Here is a 12052-nt window from a genome sequence, read left to right on the forward strand (position 1 = left end):
TCTGGAAAACTCTTACCTCTCCTTCAATACTGAAGGATAACTTTGCCACATAGATTGTATCTTGGTTGGCAGATTTTCCTTTCAACACTTTTAATATATTCTACTTCATTCTGGCCTGCAAAGTTTCTGCTGAAAAATATGCTTATATTCTTATGGGGATTTCCTTGTATATAAGAAGTTCCTTTTTGCTGCCTTTACCTGACTTTTGAAAATTAACTCTATTTGATTCAATGTGGATCTCTTTAGATTGGTATTCTTTGAACTTTCTGGATCTGGATGTCTGTTTGTCCAGGCTAGGGAAATTTTCAGTCATTATTTCTTTGTATATGTTTTCTGCCCCTTTTTGTTCTCTCTTCTTCCTCTGGGACCTCTGTAATATATATAATGGTCTGCTTGATGGTGTCACATTTGTCTCTTATAAGTTCATGCTTTCTCTAACTGGATAAACCCCATTGTGTTGTCTTTGAATTCATTGCTCCTTTCTTTCACTAGATCTGGTCTGCTGTTGAATTCCTTTGTTTAATTTTTCAGTCCAATTATTGTAATTTTGAGCTCTATAAATTCTGTTTTGAATTTTAGAAATTTTCTGTCTCTTTACTGAAATTCTCATTTTGTTCATGCATTGCTCCCTGACCATGGTAAGCATCTTTACGACCATTATTTTGAATTCTGTATTGGGTAAGTCAATGATCTCTGTTTCATAAATGCCAGTTTTGGAAATATATCTTGTTTGTTTATTTGGAACATATTCCTTTGTTCCTTCATTTTTTCCCTTGACTCTGTATTTGTTTCTGTGCATTAGATAAAGCAGCCATCTTTCCCAATTTGACAGACTAGTCTCATATAGGAGATGAGTTTCATTAATCAGCCCAGCCCAAGCTTCTTATTCTCTCATATCTTCGTGATTGTCCTAACCATCATAGTTAAGTAGCTCTTATAAGTTCAAAGTGTAGCTAGACCTGTCGGTGTCCCAAAGGGAAGGGTCACAGTCAGAACCTAGACAAGGCTGATTAGAAGCTAAACCCTCAGATATCAGCTGGAAAAGCATGTAGTTAAGCCCCTTTCAGGGAGAAACTAGGAGGGAAGTTTTTGCCTGCTTCCTCAGCACTCAGCCAGGATATATAGTCATGGTAGTGGTTAGTGGTGGTAGGGCACTCCTTAACCATTTAAAAACTGATTCTTTGTTTTCTACAGTCCTGTGAGACTCATAAGTGCAAGCCCTAATTAGAGCTACACAAAGCTGGGTCACCAGGCATGTGTACAAGCTCCTTCCAAAGAGAAGTTGGTGACCTGCTCCCCCTAGCTCCTTGTAGGACCACAGGTAGATCTAGAGTGTGCAAATTAGAAATTCAACTTTTAGTCAGGGTGTGGTAAAATATGCACTCAGTCCCTTCCCAGGAAAAGACTGGAAGATGGGCATTTTTGCTTGCTCTTTGCTAGTCTCTGTGATTGCTTATAGTTGTTTATAGTCCCATAGAACTTGTGGGCATAAGCCCCTTTGGCTTCGGAGCTAAATGTTTTGGGGGTCATCTCTTGAGTGGGAATCTTGAAAGTTGGAATCCTTGATGTGCTGCTCAAACCCTTTACTCCTCAAGGAGAAGCTGAGAGTTGGGGGTATTGTCCTGGTGGTGTGGCATTGTGCCAGGGTAGGGTTTATGGTGTGTGTGTCTCAGCTTTTCCTACAATTTCACTGTTAGATTTTTTTAGTTGCCTGATGTGAAGGAGTTACTCAGTTTGTTTCTGGATTTCTCTCAGAGGAAATTGCTCCAAGTGTTGCTATACATTTGGTGCATCTGTGGGAGAAGGGAAGTTCAGGAGCCTCCTTGTTACCATCTTTGTCCCTCCTGCAAATGATTTGCATAAATATCTCTCTGAAGAAAGTATATAAGTGGTAAATGAATATATGAAAGAATGCTCAATATTAGTCATTGTGGAAATGCAAATCAAAAACATAATGAGCTACCACTTCATACCCAATAGAATGGCTACTATCAAAAAATGAAAAATAATATGTTTATAGGTTGAGGATAAATTGGAACACCTGTGTATTTCTGGTAGGAATGTAAAATCATATTGCCACTGTGGAAAACAGTATGGTGATTCTTTAAAAAGTTAAAAATATGACTGCCATATGATCCAGCATTTCCACTTCTAGATATATACTCAAAAAGTTTGAAAGCAGGGACTCAAATAAATACTTGGGCACCAATATTCATAGCAGCATTATTCACAATAGCCAAAAGATAGAAACAACCCAAATTTCCAATAACAGATAAAAAAAAATTACAAAATTGTTTGTGTGTGTATATATATATATATACACACACATATACACACATATATATACACATACACACATACACACACATACATATGTACAACAGAATATTATTCAGCTCTAAAAATAAATGTAATAGATGGATCCTCATACTTAATGTTAAGTGAAATAAGTAAGACACAAAAGGTCAAATATTGTAAGATTCTGCTTATATAAGGTATCCAGAAGAGGCAAATTCATACAGACAGAAGTATGATAGAGGTTACCAGGGACATGGAGGAGGGGAGAATGAGGAGTTATTGTTTTAATGGGTACAGAGTTTCTATGAGATGATGAAAAGTTCTGGAAATTGATAGTGATGGCAGTTTCACAATACCGTGAGTGTACTTAATGCTACTGTGTTGTACACTTAAAAATGGTTAAAATGGTAAATTATATATTTTACTACAGTTAAATCAAAATTCCCATTTAAAATTTTGCTATTATTTATTTTTATTCATAGAGTCTACAAATCATTAATAAGTTTAAATATCTCCTTCTCATAGAGGCCCAGAGCAACATTTCTAAATTCCTAAAATGCTGCCTGAGATGCTGTTTCTGGTGTTTGGAAAAAGCAGTAAAGTTTTTGAACAGAAATGCCTATGTTATGGTAAGTAGATTATTTTTATTTACTAAACTTCTTTGCAAACCTGAACCCCATGTCTACATTTCCATCTCAAAAGCACTTGTACATCAAACAGTTGAATTTATCACCATGTTGACACAAGAATTGGTGAATCCAATGCATGATTCAGGACTATGCTTTCCTAGCTGAGATAGTAACTTAACTGTACTTCATTATTACCTTCAATACCTTTATGAAGAGGGAAAATATTATTTCCCTTGTGTGTGTGTGTGTACCCTCAGTCGTGTCTGAATCTTTGCAACCCCATGGACTGTAGCCCTCCAGGCTCCTCTGTCCATGGAATACTCCAGTCAAGAATACTGGAGTGAGTTGCCATTTCCTCTTCCAGGGGATCTTCCCGACCCAGAGATCAAACCTGTATTTCCTGCATTGGCAGGCAGATTCTTTACCTCTGCACTACCTGGGAAGCCTATTATTTCCCTTAGAAATATAAAAATGTGTTAGATTGAAAATAATATTATTTGTCTTTGACATACTTTCATGGGAGGGAAGCTTAATTAGTCTAGATTTCACGATGAAAAGAAAATATTCTTCTAATTCTGAAATTTACACATTTTAAATGAAGGATCTGTTTCTTTTTATGATTCTTATTTTGAAATGTGTGGGAATTGATAATATAACTGAATTTGTTACTTATTTCCAGTAGGAATATGGAGGCTTCTAAAGAGATTTTTTTTTAAATAGGGGATCCAAAAATATTGTTCTAAAATTTAGCAACTACAACCTTATTAACACTTTATTATCACAGTGATATAGGGTGTGATTCAAATAGTTATGGATATTCAAAGAGTCATTTATATAACTCCAGTGAGAATATTTTATTGAGCCTCTTAATCAATAAAGCAAGTGTGTATTGGAAGGCACAGGGTTTCCTGGGAGTAATTTTTAATGTGAATGCTACAACATTTAACATATTCAGCAACACATAACCAAAACCCTTCAAAGACAAGCTGTGACCAGGGATTTGAGAAGACCTACCTCTGTTTAAAGTTATGTATTTCCCATGGAATTAAGTGAAAATAGCAACTGAAATATACCTTATTGTCAATGACTCTGAGAGTTGTGCAGAGTTGAGGATACATGGTTCCCAAGCTTCCCATGAGCCCAAAGGTTGGAAAGATGAATGAGAGTAACTGAATGGGTGACAGAGAATTAATTAATGTTCCTGTCATTGGATTGTCTGTTGGCCTTGTTAAGTTATCAGAATAATATCAACTGTCTTCCTCAGATGGCAATATACGGCAAAAACTTCTGCAAGTCAGCAAGAGATGCTTTCAATCTGCTGATGAGAAATATTTTAAAGTAAGTAAGCAGGTTGAGCATTGCAGTGGATGGTTTGGTGAATCTTGAGCATTCATACTTCACATGTTGGTGGTTTTATTATACATGAATCTTCTCTTTTATTTTAAAAGATTTAAATCTTCTCCTTCACACCTTTAATTTCTTTGTATGTCTTTGAATTGTTGCTCCCATCATCCATCTATACCTTTATGCCCACTGGCACTTACTCATCTTTATTATACCCTATGCTCAAGAAGTTCCCCCACACAAATATTATCATCACGTTTCCGACTTTTCCTTCCTCCCAAAATTGAAAGAGTCTGAGTGAACAAAATCAGAGAACCAATGCAGCCATCCTCAGGATGCAGGGTGTCTATAGTCCTCAAATTAGTGAGAGAGGCTGACACCACCAATAGCTCCTGACATCCCTATAATGCCATTTTCTGTTTAGTTCCTTATAAATAAGTCAGAATTTCATGCCTGGGTTCCTTCATTTCTTGCATTTAATAAATGCTAAGTAAGATTTCAGCAAAGACACATCAAAATGAATATTTACTTTCATAAATTTCTAGTACTAAATCTAAGTTAAACACAAAATTATACATTTTTTTTTCTGATTCTCAGAATTGCAGTTATGGATAGAGTGACAGACTTTGTACTAATCCTGGGGAAGATTCTAGTTGCTGGGTGTATAGGTAAGTAGTAATAGTAATAATAATAACAATAACAACAACAATGAAGTTTTGAAAAAATTTACCAGGTGCTTAGAAAAACTTCTTTATGACAAAAAGCTATATTCCTTTGCTCCAGGTGTCCTGGCCTTTCTACTTTTCACCGAAAGACTCCCAGTGATTATAGAAGGACCAACATCTTTAAATTACTACTGGGTACCTTTGCTGGTAAGAGCTGATAGTAAGTTTGGGCTGCTACAATAAAAATACCATAGACTGGGTGGCTTAAACAACAGGGGTTTATTCATCACAGTTTTGAAAACAGAGAAGTCCAAGATCAAGGTGCCCACAGATTCAGTCCCTAGTCAGAGCGTCCTTCCTAATTTGCAAAAGCATAGCTTCTTGCTATATCCTAACAAGGTAGAAACAGAGATTCTCTCTCATCTTCTCTTCTAAGGGCACTAACCATTCACGAGGTCTCCATCCTTGTTTCCTCATTGCCTCCCAAAGGCCCCACCCCGAGATGCCATCACACTGGGGATTGGGTTTCCATGTAGGAATTTTGAGGGGACACAATTCATTCCATAGCTGCTGGGTAATATTGACTCTGATTTATGAGAGATGGCAAAATAAAAAATAAAAAGAAGAAATAGGGAAATAATGATAGCTAACATGATTAGTCTTACTTTGTGCCCAGCCTCATTCTGCTGTGGAGCTTGGGTTCCTTGGAAGCAACCCCTGAGACAGAGGATTGCAAGCAGAGGGCTTATTATGAAGTGCTCTCTGGAGATACACCGGAAAGGAAGAGAGGAGGACAGGGCTGGGCAAAAAAAAGAAGCTGATCCGTGCTGCCATTGCAGTTGAAGCTTCAGACATAATTATAGGAATTTCTGACACAGGGGCTACTGGCAGCCATTGGCCAAGGGTTGCCCTCTGAATGACGGTGTAACCTTGAGTGCGGCAGTTCCCTGCGAAAGCAAGTCCTGTGGAGCAAAACAGCTGAGTCATCAGCTGCCTGCCTACATTCCCAACAGCTGGGGGATAGATGTGGCAACTGGAGAGGACCTGGAGGGAACCCTGTGGGGTCTTTTACAGTATACTATTAATAACTCACTCAATCCATGTGTCATTAGCACCATTGTTACATTCTCTGCTTCCCCACCAACAGTCTTCCACAGGAAGCACAGAGAGATAAGTGACTTGAGTGAGTGCCTGAGCTGTGATTAAACCTAGGCAGCGTGTGCTCTTAACTCCTATGCTCCGGACTTCCCCGGTGGTCCAGTAGTTAAGAGTCTACCTGCTGGGCCTTCCTGGTGGCTCAGTGGTTAAAAAAAAAAAAAAAAAATCTACCTGCCAATGCGGGAGACATAGGTTCAATCCCTGATCTGGAAAGATTCCACATGCCACGGGGCAGCCAAGCCGGTGAGCCACAACTATGGAAGCTCGTGCACCTAAAATCTGTACCCTGCAAGACGAGAAGCCACCCCAGTGAGAAGCCCCACTGCAGCTGGAGAGTAGCCCCCACTTGCCAAAACTAGAGAGCGCCCGCATGCAGCAATGAGGGCATAGCACAGCCAAAAATAAATGAATATTTTAAAAAGAACAGGATTATTCCATGAAAATATGAAACAAAACAAAAAACTGTGCTTTACTGCCTCAGTATGCAGGATCCTAGATCTGGGATGCTTTTGGTAGGCATTAGGGGTAGTGAAAAGAAAATTGGCAGATAATCTAGTACATTTTGTTTAAATCTCAGTTCAAATACACTCAAAAACATTATCATTGAATCTTTTACATTTCTATATTGAAATCTTTTCCATCAAAGAGTACTTCAAGGCTTCCTTATCATGATTTCATTTAAAACTGCATTATTGTTCTTCTGGACAATTTTACGACATCCTCATTCTTTTCTCTACTCATTTACAGACAGTGATTGTTGGATCTTACATAATTGCACATGGATTCTTCAGCGTCTATGCAATGTGTATTGAAACAATTTTCATCTGCTTCTGTAAGTTTTCAGTATATGTGCTTTCCCTCTTCAGTGGATAACCGAAAGATGAAAAGGTTTACACCCATGTCTTTAGCTGGCTGTGGATTTGCTATGACCTGGCTACAACTGCAAAACAGTGTTTATTTGGAAAGAGACATTATCTAGTAGATTCTTTTTAAAACTTAAGAGCTAAGAGATGGTATTTGCAAAGCACAGGAGAGTCAGGCATCATGGCATGGTGTTAGCATGAAATTGTTTTTTAATTTCTGAAAATGTTTTCAAATTTATAGTCATGATTGGCTTCTGTTATGTTTCAATAACAACTGAAGACTTAACTGGGCTTTGAGGCTGGGCTTCGGGGACTCTTGAGAAGATCCATTATAGTTTCTTTTTTTTTTTTTTTCATTTTTTTTTGTTTATTAGTTAGAGGCTAATTATTTCACAACATTTCAGTGGGTTTTGTCATACATTGATATGAATCAGCCATAGAGTTACACGCATTCCCCATCCCGATCCCCCCTCCCACCTCCCTCTCCACCCGATTCATTATAGTTTCTGATAAAGCCAAGCTGGCAATGATTTCAAAGATACATAGAGCCAATTCACACTAGGTAACACAATGACAGATAGATAGGATTAATAGAGAGGCGTGTCTTGGAAATGTTTAGATCAACTCTGATGCTTATCGTTAAAATATTTCATTAGGGCTTTCATCACTGACTTCTGCACTGTGCCTCTATGGAGCATGTGCTACTCACATACACAGAACGGGTATGTTTTCTATTAGTACCTCATCTTAAAAGTCCTGGGGAATCTAGTGCCCATCAGGAGCTTGATCTGTTGTCACCTTCAGCCTAAATAAAGTAAGGTCAACAGATGAAAGAACAGAGTTTGTTAGTCCTACAGCTAATACCCTCTGAGAGATTATTTCTCTGGCACATTGCTCTTAAGAGAAGCAGAGAAAACATTCTATTACAGGGCATTACTGAGTGATCCACCTGTATAAAATGAACAGTTTAGTGGGTTTTTTTTTTGTATAACTCATAGCACCAACTGCATGCTGGGGTCAGGAGAGGAGATAATGTATATGTGTGTGTGTATATATATATATGTATATCTGTGTGTACCACCTGCAATGTGGGAGACCTAGGTTCGATCCCTGAGTTGGGAAGATCCCCTGGAGCAGGGCATGGCATTTGCTCATGGTGCTCATGGCACCCACTCTAGTATTTTTGCTGGAGAATCCCATGGACAGAGAAGCCTACAGTCCATGGGGTCATAAGGAGTCAGACACAACTGAGTGACTCAGCACACAAACACGTATATATATATATACACACACATATACATATATATATTTCATACGGAGTGACAGTGAAGGAAAAAATCTTCTAGAAAATGGTTGGATTTCTTTTTCCTTTCTGAACATTTACAAATCAATTTTCAATAACTGGACAAAGAAATCAGGAGAACTTTGTGCACACGTGAGCGCTTCCTTTGTCTCTAAATGGAACTAGAATATTTAATCTTTTCCTAGCACCTCAGTGGTTTGTCAGGAAAAGCCATCTACAAAATATCACATGAACAAACTTCAGCTCAGGTATGAGATGGAAGAAGGAACACAGGAATAAGGTAGCTTAAGACAAAGAAGAGACAGACCTTTCAAATGTTCAGAGATCTTTCATCTCAAATGCTAATTATGGGAGCCAAACTGAGACAGCCCACTGGGATCTTCCCCATTTTTGTAACTGTGAAGTTTTCTCAAAATGTATCCCAGGAAATGTCTAGAACCTACCAGTTTCCAGTCTTTGGAAGCTTTGGCAAGTCTTGTGGATTTTAATTTTGACAGTGGATTCTAAACTTGAGAATGAAGAAATGTTTTGCACTGGTCTATATTACTATATTCCACTCATCTATATTGCCAAGTTCTTAAAAATCAGGTATAATTTCAGCCTTGTTCAAAACATCGTGTGTTGAATGTGAACTTTTTTTTTTTTTTTTGGATATTCTTGTCATTGATAATAAAGAACAAGAGAAACTAAATTGTGTTTCTCTTCCCTCTCCAGCTGTTACTTAGGGCAACATCTAACTTTGGAAAATATTCTCCTTAAATGATATTCCAAACCAAATTCTGATTGTGTGGAACTGTACCTTTTGTTGTTGTTGTTGTTTCTGCATACCTCTTTTTTTTTTATTTTTTTTATTTTTTTATTAGTTGGAGGCTAATTACTTCACAACATTTCAGTGGGTTTTGTCATACATTGATATGAATCAGCCATAGAGTTACACGCATTCCCCATCCCGATCCCCCCTCCCACCTCCCTCTCCACCCGATTCCTCTGGGTCTTCCCAGTGCACCAGGCCCGAGCACTTGTCTCATCTGCATACCTCTTTATACCTATTATCTTGACTGCCAGAAAACTGGTATGTTTAAAAATGTGAACCACTTGCAAATACTCTACTCTATAGAAACATAGCACCCTTTCAACATTACAAAGAAATGAGAATTCTGATCCCAAGATAGGCGAAAACAATATTTGTAGATGATTATCATCATTATTATGTGATTGATACTGTAGTTCCTACCCATTCCTCAAAGGTAATAATAATATAAACATATAATATGTGATATAGAAATATGATTAAGGAAAAAAGAACAAAAATGTTCAGCATCTATGATGTTTCCTCCTTAGCTTTTCATTTTGTAGCTGAGGAAAGTCACTTTGAAATCCACTGTAAAAATCTGATAAACCAATAATCCAACCATTCCTAAGAGAGTATGGTGAAAAATAACTTAGATATATTCTAAGTGATTATGCTATATGGTTTTATATAATATTTCTTATCCTTTATTTCATAATAAAGACTAAAAATAATATAATATTTTAATATACTAGTAAAAACAGAATCAAGTTGCATTTATATATTTGTTGAGATATTATCAGTTGTGAATTATATGTATCTGCCAGAAATTTAATTCTATGTAAACTTCTCCTTGCTTCTCAGCATCATTCTGATCCTTTCCCCCAACCAACCAGTAGATGTGTGCTCGGGGAATACCCATCATCTTACTATTAGCCTAAGCAAAGCTATATAGCAAAGGAATATAAGTAAAGGAATATAAACTCATGTATTACAAAAGTCAGAAGACATGGTATTAACTTTTGAATGTAATCTGAGGCAAACTGCAAGGATTTAGGACAGGGCACCTTTTAGTTAGCAGCTTGAGATCTGAAGTAGGTGTCTAGAAACTGGGTCCTCACCTCATCCAGATTGCCCCAGAGCTTTCAACTTTAGGAGAATCATTTCACATCCCTGGGTCTCAGTTTCTTCATCTGGAACATTAGAGTGTGAATTACCATTAAGAGCAACTTTGAACTCTGAAATTCAGTTATTCTCCACATGTATCATGCCACACTTTTTATTCAACTTCATCTCAGAGGATAGGGCAGTTTACCTTTATGAACTGAACAGTTGCAGAATTTAAAGATAACACCTTTGAAAGGACATAAAAGATCTTTTAACCTTTAAACTATCAAAATAAACCTCTTTGGGAGTGGGTGGGATTTACAAAGTTTTAGTGCTTCCTGGCAGAAGTTGAAGCTGCTAATTTTGACTAGCATTGGCTACTTAACTGCACTAATTTGTCTTATATTTGACTTTCTAACACTGCTTTCTCTGGTTTTTCCCTGTTCAACTCTCCAAATTCTTAAATGCATATAATTATTCTGCCGCTGCTTGCTGCTTTTGCCTGCTTTGGCTGCTGCATATACAGGTGAAGATCTGGAAAGAAATGATGGATCAACAGAAAAACCCTACTTCATAACCCCTACCCTGCACGGAATTCTGAACAAGAAGCAACTAGTTCCCCAGAAGCAGAAAAAGTAGAAAAGCTCCAAACAGTGCCATTCACTTTTAAGTAGAAGTTTTGTAAATTAGATCATTTGTATTGGAAAATGATGCTTTTAAGTAATGTGAAATTTCAGTACCTATTCCTGAAAAGTAAGAACCTGGTACCATCTGAGGTATCAGGCAGTTGATGACAGTAGCCCCTGTGAACTAGGATACTTTATAGACTGTGGTTCCAACTGAAGAGCAAGGTGTAAATGTCACATGTTTTCTTAAAGTCTATAGCTGAAAGTGTTTCCAAACTTTTATAACCTGGCATGCTGTTTTCCATTGCGGCACTTTGATGACCTTTCTTTTTACAAATGTATATTTGTAAAAGATATTCAGGAAATTTTTGAAAGCACTATAAATGTTTAATCAATTAGCCATAAACAGGTTGATTTGTAGTTAACCAGCATATGGTACTAAATTTGTAAATGTGGTGCTATGGTTATATTTATACTGTTCAAGCAAATGGACAACATCCTAAACTGTGATTAAACTTATATTAATGGTTCCCTGGGAAGTATATTTCAGAAAGTGATTCAAGACCATAATGAATATATAGACGGTAAGGTTATACAGGTTCCACAGAGAGCATGACTAGGTAAAAATCACCATGGAACCTTCATAGGCCATTTTGTTGTCATGAAATTAAAGTTGAATCTGAGTTCTGGAATATCACTTTTAATCATATGAACCTGAGGCCACCATGAAAATATTCTGAGCAGAACTGAGATGGCCACATAACTTGTACGCTTTGTCTATAACCCAAATAGAAATGAATCTTTATGCCTACCATATAGGAAATGGGTATGGATATGTTTCAGAAGAGTGATTAAATCTTTTATGAGCATGCCTGTTTTTCTCGATTAAAGAGATCATGTGGGTTTGTTCTATAAAAGGTTTAATTTTAGCTTAACTTTCAGTGAAAAAAGAGAAAAGATAAGTAAGACTTCAGATTTTACCCTAAGGAAACATTAGCCCTCCATAGGTACCTCAGCTGGTACCTTTACAAGGGGCATACTGTGGATTAGGAGATCTCTTCCTGAAGGGTTCAGGAGGGAAGTTATTCTTCCACCTCTGCTGACCAGACCAACAAACCAGGCTCTGGCAGCCATGCCTTAGTCTTTTGCATGGCAGAGCAAAGCATGAATCAGACACCCACATACCTTGTCTATCCATCTCCTGTGTACAAGAGCATAAGATATGGTGAACAGTGTGAAAATGTACCCCAAAGGGGTACTGGGTCAACA

At 37.5% G+C, this 12052-nt stretch overlaps 1 protein-coding gene across 2 annotated transcripts in view; it reads left to right on the forward strand.

Moving 5' to 3' along the window:
- Positions 1 to 12052, forward strand: part of SLC44A5 (solute carrier family 44 member 5) — a 429650-nt gene that overhangs the window by 415379 nt on the left and 2219 nt on the right. For both annotated transcript variants that reach the window (XM_043460948.1, XM_043460949.1), the window contains 5 exons: positions 2824 to 2927; positions 4192 to 4265; positions 4869 to 4939; positions 5055 to 5143; positions 6842 to 6926. In XM_043460948.1, the coding sequence (XP_043316883.1) occupies positions 2824 to 2927; positions 4192 to 4265; positions 4869 to 4939; positions 5055 to 5143; positions 6842 to 6926 (423 nt within the window). The remainder of the gene's footprint in view (positions 1 to 2823; positions 2928 to 4191; positions 4266 to 4868; positions 4940 to 5054; positions 5144 to 6841; positions 6927 to 12052) is intronic.

Source organism: Cervus canadensis, chromosome 2 (assembly GCF_019320065.1).
Source record: "Cervus canadensis isolate Bull #8, Minnesota chromosome 2, ASM1932006v1, whole genome shotgun sequence".
In the NCBI taxonomy this organism is placed as follows: domain Eukaryota; kingdom Metazoa; phylum Chordata; class Mammalia; order Artiodactyla; family Cervidae; genus Cervus; species Cervus canadensis.